Source organism: Oncorhynchus masou, chromosome 5 (genome assembly GCF_036934945.1).
Source record: "Oncorhynchus masou masou isolate Uvic2021 chromosome 5, UVic_Omas_1.1, whole genome shotgun sequence".
NCBI classification, from domain to species: Eukaryota; Metazoa; Chordata; class Actinopteri; order Salmoniformes; family Salmonidae; genus Oncorhynchus; species Oncorhynchus masou.
Window position 1 is genome coordinate 60,959,408 of NC_088216.1, and position 19,451 is coordinate 60,978,858.

The 19,451-nt window shown below is 43.9% G+C and overlaps 3 protein-coding genes across 3 annotated transcripts in view; 1 reads left to right on the forward strand and 2 right to left on the reverse strand.

The window, feature by feature from the left end:
* LOC135540032 (rootletin-like) overlaps positions 1 to 2,745 on the reverse strand; it is a 45,839-nt gene extending 43,094 nt beyond the window's left edge. The window contains exon 1 of the mRNA XM_064966337.1: positions 2,590 to 2,745. The gene's annotated coding sequence lies outside the window, so the exon portion shown is untranslated. The remainder of the gene's footprint in view (positions 1 to 2,589) is intronic.
* Positions 2,746 to 3,323: 578 nt separating this feature from the next.
* Positions 3,324 to 13,696, reverse strand: necap2 (NECAP endocytosis associated 2). The gene is made up of 8 exons (XM_064966341.1): positions 13,529 to 13,696; positions 8,079 to 8,179; positions 6,212 to 6,316; positions 5,960 to 6,041; positions 5,734 to 5,842; positions 5,496 to 5,637; positions 5,297 to 5,381; positions 3,324 to 4,388 (listed from the first exon to the last, which is right to left on the reverse strand). Exons 1-8 carry the CDS (start codon positions 13,627 to 13,629, stop codon positions 4,349 to 4,351), a joined length of 765 nt encoding a protein of 254 aa, XP_064822413.1. The 5' UTR covers positions 13,630 to 13,696; the 3' UTR covers positions 3,324 to 4,348.
* A 1,946-nt stretch (positions 13,697 to 15,642) lies between these two features.
* On the forward strand, positions 15,643 to 19,424 carry ap5b1 (adaptor related protein complex 5 subunit beta 1). Its single transcript, XM_064966343.1, has 3 exons — positions 15,643 to 16,109; positions 16,285 to 17,088; positions 17,242 to 19,424. The coding sequence occupies exons 1-3, from the start codon at positions 15,972 to 15,974 to the stop codon at positions 19,192 to 19,194; spliced, it is 2,895 nt and encodes a 964-aa protein (XP_064822415.1). The 5' UTR covers positions 15,643 to 15,971; the 3' UTR covers positions 19,195 to 19,424.
* The last annotated feature ends 27 nt before the right edge of the window (positions 19,425 to 19,451 follow it).

Genomic DNA, 19,451 nt, shown 5'->3' on the forward strand with positions numbered 1-19,451 from the left:
GGGGAAAACAAGTATTTGATACACTGCCGATTTTGCAGGTTTTCCTACTTTCAAAGCATGTAGAGGTCTGTCATTTTTATCATAGGTACACTTCAACTGTGAGACGGGATCTAAAACAAAAATCCAGAAAATCACATTGTATGATTTTTAAGTAATTAATTAGCATTTTATTGCATGACATAAGTATTTGATCACCTATCAACCAGTAAGAATTCCGGCTCTCACAGACCTGTTAGTTTTTCTTTAAGAAGCCCTCCTGTTCTCAACTCATTAGCTGTATTAACTGCACCTGTTTGAACTCGTTACCTGTATAAAAGACACCTGTCCACACACTCAATCAAACAGACTCCAACCTCTCCACAATGGTCAAGACTAGGGAGCTGTGTAAGGACATCAGGGATAAAATTGTAGACCTGCACAAGGCTGGGATGGGCCACAGGACAATAGGCAAGCAGCTTGGTGAGAAGGCAACAACTGTTGGCACAATTATTAGAAAATGGAAGAAGTTCAAGATGACGGTCAATCACCCTCAGTCTGGGGCTACATGCAAGATCTCACCTCGTGGGGCATCAATGATCATGAGGAAGATGAGGGATCAGCCCAGGACTACACGGCAGGACCTGGTCAATGACCTGAAGAGAGCTGGGACCACAGTCTCAAAGAACTTTTCTGCAAAGGGGACAGGACGACTGCACCGTATTTAAGGGAGGATGGATGGGGCCATGTATCGCGAGTTATTGGCCAACAACCTCCTTCCCTCAGTAAGAACATTGAAGATGGGTCATGGCTGGGTCTTCCAGCATGACAACGACCCGAAACACACAGCCAGGGCAACTAAGGAGGTCCTGGAGTGGCCTAGCCAGTCTCCAGACCTGAACCCAAAAGAAAATCTTTGAATGGAGCTGAAAGTCCGTATTGCCCAGCGACAGCCCCGAAACCTGAAGGATCTGGAGAAGGTCTGTATGGAGGAGTGGGCCAAAATCCCTGCTGCAGTGTGTGCAAACCTGGTCAAGAACTACAGGAAACGTATGATCTCTGTAATTGCAAACAAAGGTTTCTGTACCAAATATTAAGTTCTGCTTTTCTGATGTATCAAATACTTATGTCATGCAATAAAATGCTAATTAATTACTTAAATCATAGAATGTGATTTTTCTGGATTTTTGTTTTAGATTGTCTCTCACAGTTGAAGTGTACCTATGATAAAAGACCTCATGCTTTTTAAGTAGGAAAACCTGCAAAATCGGCAGTGTCTCAACTACTTGTTCTCAGCACTGTATGTATATGTATGTATAAATGTTTACATATGCATATGTTTGTACGTATATATTTACCAAAAAAAGATATGGGGACTGGAAATGATGCAGACAATTACTGATGGAAGCAACAATCTTTCCGCTATACTAAGGTGATCCACCCCAATTTAAAAAAGTTTTACCCACTTTATGTATATTGTAGTGATGGCTCATCCTATAACTACTGCTGTACACCCCTATATATTAATATACTGTCTATACACAGCATTATATCCCTGAACAAAAATATAAAAGCAACATGTAAAGTGTTGGTCACAGATTGGAGAAATTTTCTATGCACACTATAAGCAAATTTCGTGCACAAATTTGTTTACATACCTGTTCGTGAGAATTTCTATTTTGTCAAGATGATCCATCCACCTGACGGGTGTGGCATACAAAGAAGCTGATTAAACAGCATGATCATTAAACAGGTGCACCTTGTGCTGGGGACGATAAAAGGCCACTAAAATATGCAGTTTTGTCACAGAGGGATGCTATGTTATCAAGCTGGCTATGGCCATCCAACACTGGAACTCTTCCAAGTCAAGGTAAACTTCTGGTTTTAAGTTATTGTCACTGGGGCCTGCTGGTGCAATTGCCACGCTGAGTGTATTGCATGATTTTTGCGTTAGTTCTTGTAGCTATGTTGACTATGACGTTAATATTTCTTAATGGGATTGTGTGTATTGGTAGATATTACTGCACTGTTGGAGCTAGAAAACACAAGCATTTCGCAGCACCTGCAAATCTATGTACACGACCAATAAACGTTTGATTTGATGAAACCCAGACTTCCGTGACCAACCACAACAATGCCCCACCACTGACGCGCCCAGTCAACGTTAAAAAAAAACTTGGAAACAATGTTGCAAAGCGAGAAGTTAGGTCACCCAGAGTAACGCCAGCCTACTGATGTTACAATCATCGCATTCGCAAAACACGCCTATTGCTTGTTAACCGGCAACATTGTTGCAGAATACATGGATTTCCAAAACACTCCATTTCAGTGACAAATGTGATGATCCTGCGTGCACGACGGGTACGTAAACATGTCGTGCATTAAAATCGCATCACCGATACGGTTGCATCTGCCTGTCTTCATGGAGGCCATATGCCGCCTTAACGCTTCTCTGAATTTATGGACGATGGTCCCAATTAAACGCGGACATCCAGTGAAAATAGTATTTCCTTTCGTTTCTCGTAATAAACAGAGTAGCCGTTACTCTGCGAATCACATTCACCACTTCCTTTCCAAAATCACAGCCCATTCAAACGAGTGCCATTACCTTACCTAGAATGAATAAGGGTTGAGTGCATAGTTGTCAACTCCATTCGTATTCGAGAGCAGGATACTTGGACTACCGTTTCAGATTTTAAATGTTTTACTAAACTAGTCAGCCAACTTGCAGCAATATGCTGCTGACGTCGATTTACTTCCAGCTCTCCCCCAAACCCTTTCCGGGGAGGGACTTGATACCCGAGATCGGCACTGTACCATAAGCATGAAAGTCTCTGTTAAGTCCAGTAAATCATGAGCAATGTCTTCTAGGGCCAAGCAAATATTAAGAGCGATAGCCCAATGTTTTGTAGAAAAGTACTCAGTTGTATGTGCCACATGTAGCCGTCATTATTAGGCTAACCACTTTATCTAAAAGTAAAAGCTTAGAATATGGTACATCTAATATATATATTTTAATACCCACTACTCACCCAGGCACCTTCTCCAGTTACCAGTGACAGTTTCAGTCCAAGCAGTCTTAACACCTTAATAAAATAATATAATCCTGAATTCTGGTGTTAGATGACATACACTGGCGTATTTCCTTCTCTTGTACACTGAAGCAAAACGTTTGCGGCGAGGCTTGTGTCAGTCATACTTCACCAAACAAACACCAGTCATGGAGACGAAACCAAGGAGACAGACCTAGTCTAAAGTCAAAATAACTACCTGTTAAACACGCTTACCACTTTCGTTACCTGTGTAGTGGGAAGTCAACCTGACAATGAAAACAGAAAAGGAGAAAATGAACAACAAATGGTTTATTTACAATAAAGTGTTGCTTTACATTTTATACAGGTGATTTCGATTTGCGTAAAAGGCACTTTTGGCTTTAATTTGTGACAAATATTTGCTCAAACATCCAACTGTCCGATCGCTGAAAGGCACTATTAGGGTAAAGTATGGGTTGACAAAGGCCACTCAACAAAAAGGAACAGGAAAGGTAGCTAAAGATACATGATATGCTATGTAAACAAATAAAAGAATTGTCAATGTTCCCTTTCTCCAACCTACCACCACATTAACCAAATTCCAAACTAGACATTGGTTTGATCTGGCTGATATGAACAGATACTATACGTTCTCTTAAGCCAAGAGTAAAGTTTGAAAGAGGTTGGAAAGCAACATTGAAGTAGACAACTCCCAACCTTGTGAAATGACAGACATACCTGTCCTTCAAGAGTGACAAAAGTTATACTTGGACATAAAAACAAAACATTCACCCTATTCAACAACAAATAAGGCATACAAATAGTAAACTTTACACCTAATCATGTTGGATGACTCAACGAGATGATGGTACTGGGCTGTAGCGAGGAGTAGTGTAAGGTGAAGGGTCAGATGACAGTTATGAGGAGAAAGGTTGACATCCAGATGTGTAAAATGGAGAGAAATTGAGGGAGGGACATAGAGATGAGTAGACCACCTGAAGGTGTCATTAACATGGAATGCATAATTTTCAGGTGGTCAGAGTGACAGAAAAATAATACATACTTGATCAGCAACAACATGAAGGGTCACTTCTGACTGCATAGTTAAAGTATCTAAAAAATAGTAATATTGTCTTTGTATCTAAAAAGGACGTGCTGGTCAATCACTGACTTGTGATAGTTTGAATCTATACATTTGTGTAGGCAAACAATGAGTATGTAATGTAGAGCATCATTTGTGCCAAGCAACCTGTCAGTTGACTGAGCTCCCCACATTTCATTTCTCACAATCATTCTGTCCAGGGAATGTTAGGAGCCTGTGTGTGTAGTCCATCTCACAGCTAAAACTGCACCCATCCTTTAGCAGTGTCTTGACTGGAGCTGTGGTGAGGGGGAGAGGATGATGTGTGAATGTGAGAAGGTTAACAACATGAATGGATGACAATGTTGATATATGGCCCCCCCATCAAACTGTTTCAAAGCTTCACCCAAGGGGATGAGAGAGTTAAACTCATCAGGGATTTGAGCTAGTAACCCTGTGATCTCTAGTCAGTTTCCCTTGCCACAACACCATGCAAAAGGCCTGCCAACTTCCTCAGTCGGGGTCTTAACTTACTGTTGCCAGTTAGAATACACAATAGTACAGTAAGTGGCTCCCAAGTAATTTATGGCTCCCGAGTGACGCAGCGGTCTAAGGTACTGCATCTAAGTGCTAGAGGCGTAACTGTAGACCCTGGTTCGATTCCGGGCTGTATTACAACCGGCCATGATCGGGAGTCCCAATTGGCCCAGCATCATCCGGGTTAGGGGAGGTCAGGGTAGGCTGTCATTTGTAAATAAGAATTTGTTCTTAACGTACTTGCCTAGTTAAATAAATACAAAAAGGGTAACAGAATAGTAGAATACACAAAGTGCGATTTCAAAATATGGTTGTGCATCAGCAGTTTCTTTTGTTACGAGAGTCAGTCAATTAGCCCATGTCAGCTAAAAAACAAAGTCCGATTGGTAAGTGAATTTTGCAGCCAGCTATCTAAACTTGTTATCATAGTCGAATTACCATCGGGGGGAAACCCCATTGATTTTGTTAGTCTCACTCAGATATAATACTAAAAACTGCAAACATTTCCCACCACCCTATGGCAAAATGTGTATAATTACAGGGAATTAGCTGTTTGTTTACGCAGAATTGCGAGCAACTGCGGCCCATCATGATGAGTTCTGATTTGTGTGGCCTCCACGCCCATCAAAGTTGCCCATCTCTGGTCTAAACCATTAGCTCTTAGACTGACCTGGCACCAGCTGCTGTGAAGTCTCCCCACAGGTCTGCAGTGGGCAGGGCGGTAGGGACCGGGCCTCCAAAATCTAAAAGAGAGGCTGGAGGGTGTGGGATAAAAACAAAAGTAGATTTAGAATTATCCATGTTAACATGTGCTTGAGCAGTGGTAATGGAACATTGGGTCATTGAGCTCTATAGCCTAATGAGGTTACCTGTGTTAGACTGCGTAGGTGGAGGTGATTTCTGGCCTCCAGGAGGGGATACAAGGACTGCACCCTTAGCCATTGGTGGAGGAAGGAGAAGGCCACTGCCCATGGGCCTAGACTTGGCACCTGGATCCTTCTTCTTTATGTTCTAAGACAAAGAAAATCCCTATCCCTTCTTAGCATGTCCGTATCACCTTTTCTTCATCCCATTTTTGTTTCTCCTCATTCCACCATTTATGCTCACCCCAATGCTGATCTTGATAGTCTGTCCGTCTTTAAAGCCTAGGTCCAGTTTGGGTGCTGTGCTCTGAGATGCTTCCTCTTTCGCCAGCTCACCTTCCTGTTTTACCCACCTGTAGAAAAAGGGGCAGATTTGTTAGATTGTACGTAATGTTCCAATGTAAAAATGTAATGTAAAAATGGATTTTGATGCCAAAACCAAAGAGAGGATAGACATGAGGTTGACTCACTTGAAGTGATCTTGAAGAGCTACATTGAAGTCAAAGGAGTCCCCACGATCAGCAAACCCCAGGCCGATAAATGCATGTCGTCCTTTAAAAAAAGTGCATGAGAAGACCGATGTACTAGCTAGAATACTGTATTGCAATTAACCATTCAAACTACAATGGATTTTTTTGCCCAAAATAAACAAATTTTCAGCATATCAGGTTGCATGGTGACGTATTTCTGCTGGTGTCTTTCTGATTGTGATGGCATCTTACCATTGCCGTCCTCTATCCGAACCACAAAGTATCTGCTGGAATCTGTGACTGCCTCCACCACACATCCAGGATACTGCTCCACTGGGGCTTGGGCAAACAACTCTCCTAAGAAATACAGAATCCAGTTAGACTAAAAGCTGGAAATCATGAGATACATATCTATATACAGTTGAAGTGAGACGTTTACATACACTTAGGTTGGAGTCATTAAAACTTGTTTTTCAACCACTCCAAACTTCTTGTTAACAAACTATAGTTTTGGCAAGTCGGTTAGGACATCTACTTTGTGCATGACAAGTCATTTTGCTAACAATTGTTTATAGACAGATTATTTCATTGTATCACAATTCCAGTGGGTCAGAAGCTTATATACACTAAATTGACTGCCTTTAAACAGCTTGGAAAATTCCAGAAAATTGTGTAATGTCTTTAGAAGCTTCTGTTATGCTAATTGACATAATGAGTCATTTGGAGGTGTACCTATGGATGCATTTCAATGCCTACCTTCAAACTCTGTGCCTCTTTGCGTGACATCATGGGAAAACCAAAAGAAATCAGCAAAGAACTCAGATTATTTTTTATATATTTTTTTAGACCTCCACAAGTCTGGTTCATCCTTGGGAGCAATTTCCAAATGCCTGAAGGTACCATGTTCATCTGTACAAACAATAGTACGCAAGTATAAACACCATGGGACCACGTAGCCGTCATACCGCTCAGGAAGGAGACGCGTTCTGTCTCCTAGAGATGAACGTACTTTGGTGCGAAAAGTGCAAATCAATTCCAGAACAGCAGCAAAGGACCTTGTTTCCTCCAGCATCTTCACAGGTACAAAAGTATCTATATCCACAGTAAAATTAATCCTATAACGACATAACCTGTGACTAGACGCTCAGCAAGGAAGAAACCACTGCTCCAAAACCACCATTAAAAAAGCCAGACTATGGTTGGCAACTGCACATGGGGACAAATATCGTACTTTTTGGAGAAATGTCCTCTGGTCAGATGAAACAGGAATCTAACTGTTTGGCCTTAATGACCATCGCTATGTTTGGAGGAAAAAGGGGGATGCTTGCAAGCCCAAGAACACCATTCCAACCGTGAAGCACGGGGGTGGCAACATTATGTTGTGGGGGTGCTGTGCTGCAGGAGGGACTGGTGCACTTCACAAAATAGATGGCTCATAATTTTCCTTCCTTAAGTGGATATATTGAAGCAACATCAGTCAGGAAGTTAAAACTTGGTCGCAAATCGGTCTTCCAAATGGACAATGACTCCAGTATACTTTCAAAGTTGTGGCAAAATGGCTTAAGGATAACAAAATCAAGGTATTGGAGTGGCCATCACAAAGCCCTGACCTCAATCCAATAGAACATTTGTGGGCAGAACTGAAAAAGCGTGTGCGAGCAAGGAGGCCAACAAACCAGACTAAGTTACACCAGCTCTGTCAGGAGGAATGAGCCAAAATTCACCCAACTTATTGTGAGAAGCTTGTGGAAGGCTACCTGAAACATTTGACCCCAAGTATAACAATTTAAAGGCAATGCTACCAAATACTAATTGAGTATGTAAACTTCTGACCCACTGGGAATGTGATTAAATAAATAAAAGCTGAAATAAATTACTCAATTTCTGACATTTCACATTCTTTAAATGAAGTTGTGATCCTAACTGACCTAAGACAGCACATTTTTACTCGCAATAAATGTCAAATTGTGAAACTGAGTTTAAATGTATTTGGCCAAGGTGTATGTAAACTTTGGACTTCAAGTGTATGCATGCATATATGAAGCAGACAAGGTGACAGACATGAGCGCAACAGCTGTATTGACAGATGTAGCCATGATAGTCTGACAGATGTTGTTACCTGAGTTTTTGTCCTCTAGCTTGATATAGGCAAGCTTTCCTATGGAGATAATTTTCATCCTGCCAGTCCATGCTGGCTCATCCAGCTTCCAGTCAGCAGCTCTGAAAAAACAAAGTGAAGCACCCTTCCTGCATGTCATGACTGCTTTGCTACAGAGCTTTTGGGCTTACTAAAACCCATCAAACTGTGTAATGCAATAATTGCAATCTCAAACCATGCAACAGAATGGGAGTCTTTCGGCTACATAAAGAACATCAGTAGCTTGCTCTTTCTAAAGAGCATGGTATGCAGGGATTGACATGAAGGTGAAGTCAGGAGTATTTTTTTGGTTTCTCTATGATTATGATCACTTGGATGAAAATGTTAAGTACCCTTTTCACCTACACACAGGGGAGGAACCAAAAAGCAGTGGTGTAAAGTACTACTTAAGTAGTTTTTGGGGGTATCTGTACTTTACTATTTTTGACAACTTTTACTTACTACATTCCCAAAGAAAAATGTACATTTTACGCCATACATTATCCCTGCAACCAAAAGGAACTCATTACATTTTGAATGCTTAGCAGGACAGAAATTGTATAATTCACACACTTATCAAAGACAACATCCCTAGTCATCCCTACTGCCTCTGATCTGGCGTACTCACGAAACGCATGCTGCATTTGTAAATGAATGTCAGAGTTGGATCATGCCCATGGCAATACGTAAATTAATAACAAAACTAAAATGTGGCCGCCTGGTTTGCTTAACATAAGGAAATTGAAAGGATTTATACTTGTACTTTTAGATACTTAGTATATTTACAACCAAATACCTTTAGACCTTTACTCAAGTAGTATTTTACTGTGTGACTTTTACTTGAGTCATTTTCTATTAAGGCATCTTTACTTTTACTCAAGTATGACAATTCAGTACTTTTTCCAAAACTGACAAAATGACTAACCTTCTGGAATTCTTTGTATATTGGTTGTTATCAGGAGAAAATAAATCTAAAATCACCTGCCCAATGGAGTAACCACAAAGCAGGCTGAACTTGAGGTCATTTGCCCTGGGAAATAGGGCAACTCCTTAACCTAATTAACTTTACCTGCTACATTAAGTATACTAAACTGATATGAAAAGGTTGTAGCTGTATCGAAGTGGCATGCTTAATGAACCTCAAACAAATCTGCTCTCAAATAATATGACAAGAAATGTTAGTGTTAGCTGGGAGCACGGGACATTCTACAGAGGCTCAAACATGCAGACAGTCAGTCATGGTTGGTAAGTGGTTGTTACTGTTGGTACAGTCATGCAACATTACATAGGAAGGTGGGAAAGTGTTTGAAAAGCAATTTTGGTTCTTATGTAAGATATGTAATACCATTATAGCTAGATCTATATTCTCTAGAGTACAGTCACCTTTTATTAATTTCAATGTTGAGAGTTTCACCCAACTGTCCATTAATTGTCCCAACTGTAAACCCCCAAAATGTTTCAAATCTTATCTGTCACATGCGCCGAATACAACAGGTGTAGACCTCACTGTGAAATACTTACAAGCCCTTAACAGCTTCTACCCCCAATCCATAAGACTGCTGAAATACTCAAATGGCCACCCGGATTATTTACATTGATACACATTTAGGCCACTAGATTGCGGCAGTCTATGTGCAAAGTTTTAGAATGATCCAATGAACCATTGCATATCTGTTCAAAATGTATCAAGACTGCCCAAATGTGCCTAATTGGTTTTTAAATACATTTAAGTTCATAGTTATGCACTCTCCTCAAACAATTGCACTGTATTCTTTCACTGTAATAGCTACTGTAAATTGAACAATGCAGCTAGCTTAAATTGTTAAACTTTCTGCCTTAGCATTTAGATATGTCTATGTCCTGGGATGTTTTGTTGAGTTACCTCACGCTAATCACATTAGCCTACGTTAGCTCAACCGTCCCGCGCGGGGATGACGACACTGATCCCATAGATGTTAAGGAGCCTTTTGGTCCTAGACATGGCGCTCCAGTACCGCTTGCCATGTGGTAGCAGAGAGAACAGTATGACGGTTGACTGGATGTACTGGGCTGTACACACTACCCTCTGTAGTGCCTTATGGTTGGAAGCCGAGCAGTTGCCATACCAGGCGGCGACGCAACCGGTTAGGATATTCGATGGTGCAGCTGTATAACTTGAGGATCTAGGGACCAGTGCCAAATCTTTTCAGTCTCCTGAGGGGGAAAAGCTGTTGTCGTGTCCTCTTCACAACTGTCTTGTTGTTTGGACCATGATAGCACCACTTCAGCCCTTTCAATGTTAATGGGGGGCCTGTTCGGCCCTCCTTTTCCTATAGTCCATGATCAGTTCCTTTTCGTCTTGCTCACATTGAGGGAGATGTCCTGGCACCACACTGCCAGGTCTCCGACCTCCTGTGTTGTTGCCTACCTTTACCACCCGGGGGTGGCTGGTCAGTAACTCCAGGATCCAGTTGTAGGGGGTGGTGTTAAGTCCCTGGGTCCTTAGCTTAGTAATGAGCTTTGTGGGCACTATGGTGTTGAACGCTGAGCTGTAGTCAATTAACAGCATTCTCACATAAGTGCTCCTATTGTCCAGGTGGGAAAGGGCAGCGTGGAGTGCGATTGAGACTGCGTCATCTGTGGATGTGTTGGGGCGGTATGCGAATTAGGTATTAGACTCGGTCAGGGAGAGGTTGAAAATGTCAGTGAAGACACTTGCCAGTTGGTCCGAGCATGCTTAGAGTACATCTTAATAATACATCTGGCCCCGCAGCTTTGTGAATGTTGACCTGTTTAAAGGTCTGGCTCACATCAGCTACGGAGACCGTGATCACACAGTCGCCCAGAAGAGCTGGTGATCTCATACATGCTTCAGTGTTGCTTGCCTCGAGGCAAGCATAAAAAGGCATTTACCTCCATCTGTAGGCTCGCATCACTGGGCAGCTCGCGGCTGGCTTTCCATTTGTAGTCCGGAATATTTTTCAAGCCCTGCCACATCAGATGAGCATCAGAGCCGGTGTAGTAGGATTCAAGCTTAGTCCTGTATTGGCGATTTGCCTGTTTGTCTGAGGACATAGCGGAATTTCTTATAAGCGTCTGGATTAGTGTCCCGCTCCTTGAAAGCGGCAGCTCTAGCCTTTAGCTTGGTGCGGATGTTGCCTGTAATCCATGGCTTCTGGTTGGGAAATGCACGTACGTTCACTTTGGGGACAAAGTCATCGATGCACTTATTGATGAAGTCAGTGACTGAGGTGGTATAGTCAATTTCATTGGATGAATCCCAGAACACATTCCAGTCTGTGCTAGCAAAATAGACCGAGTCCTCTGTCCACCTACCTCTTCGTTAACTTACAGCAGCACGTCCCCTGAACGATATCTGGCAAACTTCCTTTCCAGAGCGTGCACTGATGATGTAACTATCAAATTGGTTGTCTCTTCTCTTCAGTCTCGTGCTGCATTCTGTTGTGTGAACCTTGGATACAGCCAGTATTGGTCCAAACGCACATCACTCGTTCGCATACAGCCAGTAGTCATCCAAAGACCCCCCCAAACTTCTCATCGGATTTACACGAATCACGTAGGTCACCTATTTTGGATTCAAAATGGCAAATTTCATCAAAAGGTGACTAGTTGGCATCCTTGTAACTAACATCAAAGTAGATCATGCAACACTACAAATCCCTGCAAGCTTCTACACGTCATCTCTACCTGACACCTTTGCTAACAGGTATTGTCAATTTAAAACTTGCACAAGACAGTTCATAGAATTGTCCATTCAAAAGACATTTAAACAATGTATTAATTACTACATTTAGCTAACATTGGATAGTTAATCCAGAGATTATTATATTCGCCTTGATTTGGCATTCATAGTTAATGATCATTTATTTTTGGGGGGTAAATACAGGCAAATATATTGTTTAGTCACATTGTCCTAGCTAATTTCCCCCCAAAATTGGACGCCCCCTAACTTCAGACACACTAGCAGTTGGAGGATTACATCACCTGTAGCTCAACATTTAAAACGGCTTGGAAAATACCAGTATGTTTTGCAACTAAAGACACCCTTCTAGCTAGCTAACCACCAATTTGTTGCAGTTTAAGTTACTTTTTTGAAAACTCAATTAAAATTACACATTTTGTGGGACATACTGTATATTGAAAAATGTGACTGCGCGACAGACCACACCATTTTATATCCAACTTTTTACCTAAATGATTCACTCATGTTAGTAATAAACTGTTATCTACCTTCTCAAAACATAAGATTAATCTGTAAAACAAATTAGACATTTGGTTACGACACTGAAGATGTTGGTGAAGAACCATTTAAGAGTCTACAGGAGGGCACACCGGGCTACGCAATGAAAAGTTGACAGGCAAGTATTTTTACTGGAAGGCTAGCCAACTAGTCAAATATCTAGTAAACACTTTGGATACGAGGATGGTGTTTTTTAAACTAAATTATGTGGGTATTTATTTGTAATTGAGCAAAATAGTAAGGTGGCCAATAACTGGGGACCGTATGCTGATAATACAAGAGGTCATTTTTTTGCTCAGTATTTCCACTGAAATGTCAAACATGCAAATTGCTAACCCGTTAGCTAACATTTCTACAACACCAATAATGACAAAACATTGATGGCTTGATCACAAGATAAGACAGAAGGTAATATTTCTTAAACACTGTTGAATATGCTGATAATAAGGGGTGCTACGCTAAAGATATTTACATAGTTATCAAAACTACACGCCAGGGTAAGCCTACACAAAACACAGCCCTTATTTTAAGTTCCTAAAATCCCCATATGCGAAAAACTAATGGTTGAAAAACGATTGGAACCATTTCTCTGTTTGACCGCTATGGGTATTATGACTCATACTGTGGTACTCTATTAAGGGTATGGGTTAGCGAAAATGCTTTCCTAACCTGTTACGAAAAGTCACTTGTACCTAAGTGGCATGTTTTAGGGAGTCCCGATTTATTTAGCATTGCACACACTCCAAAATAAAGCAGACTTGCCTACTTGAACTTGTTAACTATGAGCGAACCATATCAGTCTAACTACTCGTTACAGGTTTATAGCTAACTAACTCGTTAAAGTTAATTGGTAACTTAACTCACCTGGCTAGCATTATTTAGAAGCTAGCAAGTTAGCTAGCCAAACAAAGGTGCCACCTCACAGCATATTGAAAGCTAACTTGCTGCATAGGTAGCAAACTAAATGAATACAAAACTGTATCCCTGAAACAATATTTATCTACTCTCCATTTTATGCATTCAATAATTGAATACTTTCAAATTAACATTAGCTAGGAACAACCTTGTCTTCCTGGATCATCCAGTTTCCACTTGTTCATGTTGATTTGCTAACGCATTAGCAAGCTAGCTGCTAATAACGAGTAGTTAGAAGAAAGTTCATCAACAAAGTGGGGTCCATAAAATAACTTACCGATATCCACGGTTAGTGGCACGGGGTGGGATCTTGTACACATGAACCTCTGGCTTTACACAGATCACTGACTCGTAACTACCGTCGTCTGCCAGTGCCATTTTGGCAAGTAAAAAACCTTCCAAACTTCTAACTGCTATAGGGGGAAAATGAACCCACTGCACTGTAACGTTTACAGCTCAAGAGCGCCTCTCTTGGAGAGGATGACTACTACAGTCACCTTCTCAATTCAATTTAAGGGATTTATTGGCATGAGAAACACATGTTTACATTGCCAAAGCAAGTGAAATAGACAAACAATAAAACAATGCACTGTAAACATTACACTTACAAAAGAATAGACATTCCAAATGTCATTGCATGTATATATAAAAACACACGCATATCTTCTTTGGTAGTATGGCGGTCCGCAAACAAATGGTATAGGTACATGCCGCCACCTACTGCATTGGCTGTATATAAGCCTACTATTCCGCAGGATGCAGTCATTACACTGTATGAAATAAAAATGCTCTACCTACTAACCCTGCACCCATTAACCTCACCACTATTCCACTACTTTGTTCCTATCTGATCCTACTACAGGCCAGCAGCCTGGGAGGACAGGACACTTTCTTCAAAACATCTTGTAACTTCTGCAGCAAAATCTCATACACCCAAGTGCTTCTCTGCATTTGCCACCACATCTATCATCTGTGATTTACGTTCCATTCCTGAAGCTCAATTGACAACCATGGCCATGAATGCCAAAAAACAACCTTACTGAAGCAGATGTTATTCCCATCACTCTCTATTGGCCTCGGCCTACTCACAGGGATCCTCTTAGGACCCCACTCCCTGGACCCATCTTCCTCTACTACTCTCTTCACTGCCTAAGCATATGACACCTTCTGTTCTACTCTGGTCCTGGCAACCTCAACCTGCCTTTATCTCACCCACCTCTGATCTCCAGCACCATGGTTACCTCTACAGTTTACACACAACTTTTTCCACCGATACTACACATTCCTTTGTCTCATGTCCTCCTGCACACTTCTCACATCTATGTATCTCCCTCCTACACACTGCTGCCACATGAGCATAAGCTTGACACCTAAAATACCATCATGGATTCGGAACAAAAGCTCTCACGGGATAATTGACACATCCTAACTTTACTTTATCTGGTAAAGACTGCATCAAAACTCAGAAGTACAGACACAGTGTTTTCTGTGTTTCACAGCACCTGTTTCACCACACTCTTCACCGGGTCTGCGTTGCACCAAATGGCAGGGGGTCACAGACACCAGGAAACTTCAGTTGGTCCTTCTCAACACTTAATGCCTCTCCAGTTATCACTCCTTTCAACAGCACCCTGCTCCAGAGAGGAAAGCAAATCACAGTTCTTGACCCCAGTCGCGTGGTGTCTTTCTGGATGGCAGAAATGCTAAAAATCTACACGATTCTACATCGAGTCAGCTATCTTACTGCCTCCACCTTCCAATAAACGACACCTGATAACTGATACTCACACAATTTACATTGGGATTATGAAATGCTATAGAGACTCAGCTCTCAATGAAGGCTCCTCTCACCTGTGAGGTAAGGCAATGCTTCATGTCCTCTATGGTGACATGAGGAGCAAGGTTGTTCTGGGCCTGCAAAGCCATGAACTCCATCTGGCCTTTTCTGCAGAACAGATCACAAGAAGTTCTCCATGAAGAAGAGGGAACTTACTGTCAAGGTATGACTCAGAGTTCTGGATAAAGCAGAAGTTTACGCAGGAGGAGGGTCCAGTCACGCAGTTACATGTGACAAGCTGACAAACTTAGAGTGACAGCTGTCATGACAGTCCCGAAAACCTAATCTCCAGTAGTAAGGGCTTTTCTCAGGGCAGTGGGGCCACCAGCCACACTCAACAGGTGTGGCTGAGGTATCACAGTAAAATGCTCTTATCATTGGCGGAACGATCACAACCCATAGGAATCCCCACCCAGTTAACTTTAAAATTAAGCCCTCAATATTCATGCTAAAACGAATTACATCGCTCAAGGGCCGCTGCCATGCAAATGGCTACCTTTATTTTGAAGCACACTTAGCGCCATCTGATCACATGACTACTAAGACAAGGAAGTGAAACATCTCTAAAAGTGTGATGATCGTTAGTGCGGGTGAGGTGAACATAAGCAGATGAGTACGTAAGAAGCTAGCTATGTGATAATAACAGCCTTCGGTGTGGTGTGATTGCACATAAAAAGGTATGCTGTGAAATACGGATGACAATCGCTTTGAAGACATCACAACACATTGTTTTGCAGGTCGAGAAAAACTTTGCCTGATTTCGCAGACCGTAATCACAGTTGTACTCGTACCTCTAGTCGTAGGCTACCAACCTTAACTAAACAGAGACATTGTGCAATAAAGGTAAGTCATTTTTTACCTGTAGGCTATATTCGGTTCAACCATGTCAGCGAACTGGCCCGAGAGGATCTCCGCATTCTTGCGCAGCCCGTCCCAGTTCTTGTGCAACACGACATCGGACATCTTCCTCGCTGAGGTCCTGCACGAGCTGCGAGATGACAGGGCCAGTGACCACATCAAGGTACATTACGTTTTCAGGGCACAATTATTGTATTGAAGCCTCCCGAGTCCCTTCCTATGTATGTATCCACATAAAGTTCCAGAGCATTTGCTATGGAGGAAGGCACTTTCATTATTAAAGTGTTTAAAAGTTAAACCATTAAACTGCATTATGTCCTCTGTTCATCCTGCCTCAGGTCTTGCTGTTGTCCCCACTACTTGAGCACCCTACTCTGCTGTGCCCCTCTGTCTTTGTGGGCGAGGAGACCGCCCTTGAGCTCATGTCTGTGTTTGCCCAGTGCTCCCCAAAATCCCTCCCGCTCCGCTGCCACCTTCTCCTGGCCCTCACCTCCGTGCTCCTCTGCTCCTGCTGTGTTAGTTCACACACCAGCGCCTCCCAAGACTTCCTGGACCTTCTCTTACAGATGGCCCAGGACACCAACGACGCACATGCTGGGGCTGCATTACACCCATTGAGGACAACAGCCTGCGACTGCCTTAGGGAGCTAGAGGCTTGCCTCCCGGGCCTACTATCCCAACGCTTGGAGCTCCTGAGCAGCCTGAGGCAGCAGGAAAACTCCAGGCTTCACCAGGCCTACACGGGGCTCCATGCCCTGGCACTGAGGAATGCTGTGTATCTGCTCACCCAGCAGAAAGGGGCTGGGGCTGGAGACCTGAAGGCTGCACTGGGGAGCAACGAGGGGTTTGTGTGGGGGGAGGGTGCAGACTCCGCACACCTGAACTCTGAGTCACACTCAGACTTGGCCCTCTTCTCGCCCCTCACTCTGGGCACCATGGGAAAAGTTCCTTCCCTGCAGACAGGCCTAGACTGTAAAGAGCTGAGATCGCTACTCTCCTCCCTCTTAGAGGAGTCCTACCTGCTCACATCCCTATCCCAGGCTGCCCTGCTGCGACGGCTGGTGGAGGTGCTTGCCATGGTGCCCGCAGTCTCCCCAACGATATTCAGGGCACAGTTGCTGCGTCTATTGGGCACATGCAAGGTTAGTAGCAGTCTACTTGTCTAGGATGAGTTATGGAAGAAATAGCAGATTATCCACAGATCTAACCATGCTTGTGCTGTGGTAGAACATTATCAAACCTAGCTGTAAAATCTTAAGATTTGTGACCGCATTGTTTAATCTCTGTTGTTGCAGGTGTGTCTTCTTCATACCACTCTGCTGATGAAGGCTGCTTTCACAGACAGCCTGTTCAGCGCAGAGGATGAAGCCTTCCTTCTAAAGCGTCTCGTCGGCCTGTCCCAACACCCCCTACTGAGCACACCTGAGAAGCTCTTCTACATGGACTGCATCCTGCACTTCCCAGAGAACCGACCTATCAGCAGTGGCGACGAGAGCCTGCCCGTGCTCTTGACCCCTCGGCTGGCCGCAGCCCTAGTGCCCACTGTGTTCAATGATAGTGTCAGCATGCTGGCTAGACTGAACCTACTCTCTCTGGTCTACCTGGAGGAAGGAGAAGAAGACAGGGAGGGACAGGGGGGGAGAGGCCTGGCCTACCTGTACGATCACCTAACCTCCCTTCTCCGTATCGTGGAGAACCAGGCCAGTAGGGAGATGGTGGTGACCTTCTTCAGGGCTTCCTTCCTCTTCCTCCTTCACTTCTGCCACGTGGAGCGCTACTCTGAGGACCTGTCTCAGAGGCTGTGTGACCTGTACCTCAGACGCACTCGGCTGGCCCCTCACCTCATCAACCTGGCTGACCGGACCCAGGACCGGCTGGAGGAGTCAGGCTGGGCTGTGGCACTGCTTAGAGCCCTGCAAAGAACCATCACAGAGGCCCCACTGTCCCAGCTCACCTTGCAAGACCTCCGCTGGCACCTCAGGGTCCTGGCCCGCGTGGCAGAGGAAGGGGAAGTCCTCCAGAGGGCCACTCTCAACTTTCTGCTGTGCGTCATCACTTCCTCTTCATCCGCGCTGTGTGTGAGCGGGGACTGGCGTCTGGGGAACAGCGTGCTGGGGGTGTGTCGACGCCTGCTCCTGCACCCCAGCTTAGACTCCCTTCTCACACCGCTGGCTGATCTCCTACAGCACCTCACCTGCCATTATGGTGAAACAGACATCCAGGACCACGCCCGCTTGTACTACACCCTCCTCACCACTCTTTCCCAGGAGAAGCTGGCTGGGGTGTTAGCACAGAGGGGAACAGAAAGGGGGCGGCAGGCCAAAGTGCGCTCGCTGTCTGCCATCATGGGCGAGAACGAGGAACTGACCAGTGGTCTGACCGTGCACCAGACTGAGCGACCGCTGCTGAGGCTGGTCAAACTGGACAAACATGAACCAGATGAATGCAGACCAGAGCATAAACCAGACAGTGAACCAGCCTGTGAGACTGAGAGTTCCCCAGGACAGGGTGGGATAGAGGACTACAGAGCCCAGTTCCAGAGTTCCAGCTTCGCCTCTGAAATCACCCTCCAATACCACCTCACACACACTGGAGTTCACGATCCCCATTTTGACAAGCTCTTCAGCATCCGCTTGCACTTTGATCTCACAGACGGCCACTATGAGGAAGTGAGTGACATCAGCGTGCCTTGCCTGTTCAGGACCAGGAAGCCCCCTACAGTGAGGCTGAGGCTGAAGCCCAAGCAGCCGTACCACACCACCCTGAGAGCTAGCGCCATCTTCACCACGGAGGACGGCCTCTCCTGGCACTCCCCGCTGGCAGACCTATATGTGGCCTTCCCTGAGGTGTTTCTGCCCCTCCTCACACCCCTAGGGTGGGCCAGGGAAAGGAAGCAGAGGGTGTTTGAGGGGATCTGGGGTGAAATATGCTCAGGGCAGTCTGAGGGGGATTTGACCAACACTGCAACTAGCCTGTTCTGTGATCAGTTGGAGGATTCGGCTGTGGGTGAGCTGGTGGAGAAGTACTTTCAGAGATATCTGGTCTCAGACTTGGATAAAGGCAGGTGTAAAGTGCTCTTCTTCCTCCCACCCCAGTCTCACGTGCTGCTGAAGGTTATCACAGAGGAGGATGCCGTCCAGGTTCATATTGCTACAGACAACTGGAAGCTTCTGCCTTATATTAACTCTTATCTAGAGGACATTACCAAAGAGATTCACAGCACACAGCAAGTCAATGGTGATGTCTGATTCTGAAAGTGGTGGGCTCCATAAGAGATGGCTTGTTTTTATGAAATAATGCCCTTTTAACACTTGTCTGATTTCAGTGCTTCCTTTTGTCTCTGCTTTTGAAATGTTGCGTGATACATTTACTTATGACAATATGTTTTGAAGCTGCACTCAGTAAACTGATAATTTGAATCATGGATTTTTGAAAACATTTTAATTTAACTTGTAAATAAAGTCAATGTGTGACTGACTTCTGCTTGTTAACCTCATGCTTAATT

Coding starts and splice junctions, on each gene's coding strand:
- necap2 (XM_064966341.1), bottom strand. CDS start 13,629: ATGGCACTGGCAGACGACGGTAGTTACGAGTCAGTGATCTGTGTAAAG. Junction 5,843..5,959: donor GCTCTTCAAGATCACTTCAA/GTGAGTCAACCT, acceptor CTTTTTCTACAG/GTGGGTAAAACAGGAAGGTG. Junction 5,382..5,495: donor ACCTACGCAGTCTAACACAG/GTAACCTCATTA, acceptor CACACCCTCCAG/CCTCTCTTTTAGATTTTGGA.
- ap5b1 (XM_064966343.1), top strand. CDS start 15,972: ATGTCAGCGAACTGGCCCGAGAGGATCTCCGCATTCTTGCGCAGCCCG. Junction 16,110..16,284: donor GGGCCAGTGACCACATCAAG/GTACATTACGTT, acceptor ATCCTGCCTCAG/GTCTTGCTGTTGTCCCCACT. Junction 17,089..17,241: donor GTCTATTGGGCACATGCAAG/GTTAGTAGCAGT, acceptor CTGTTGTTGCAG/GTGTGTCTTCTTCATACCAC.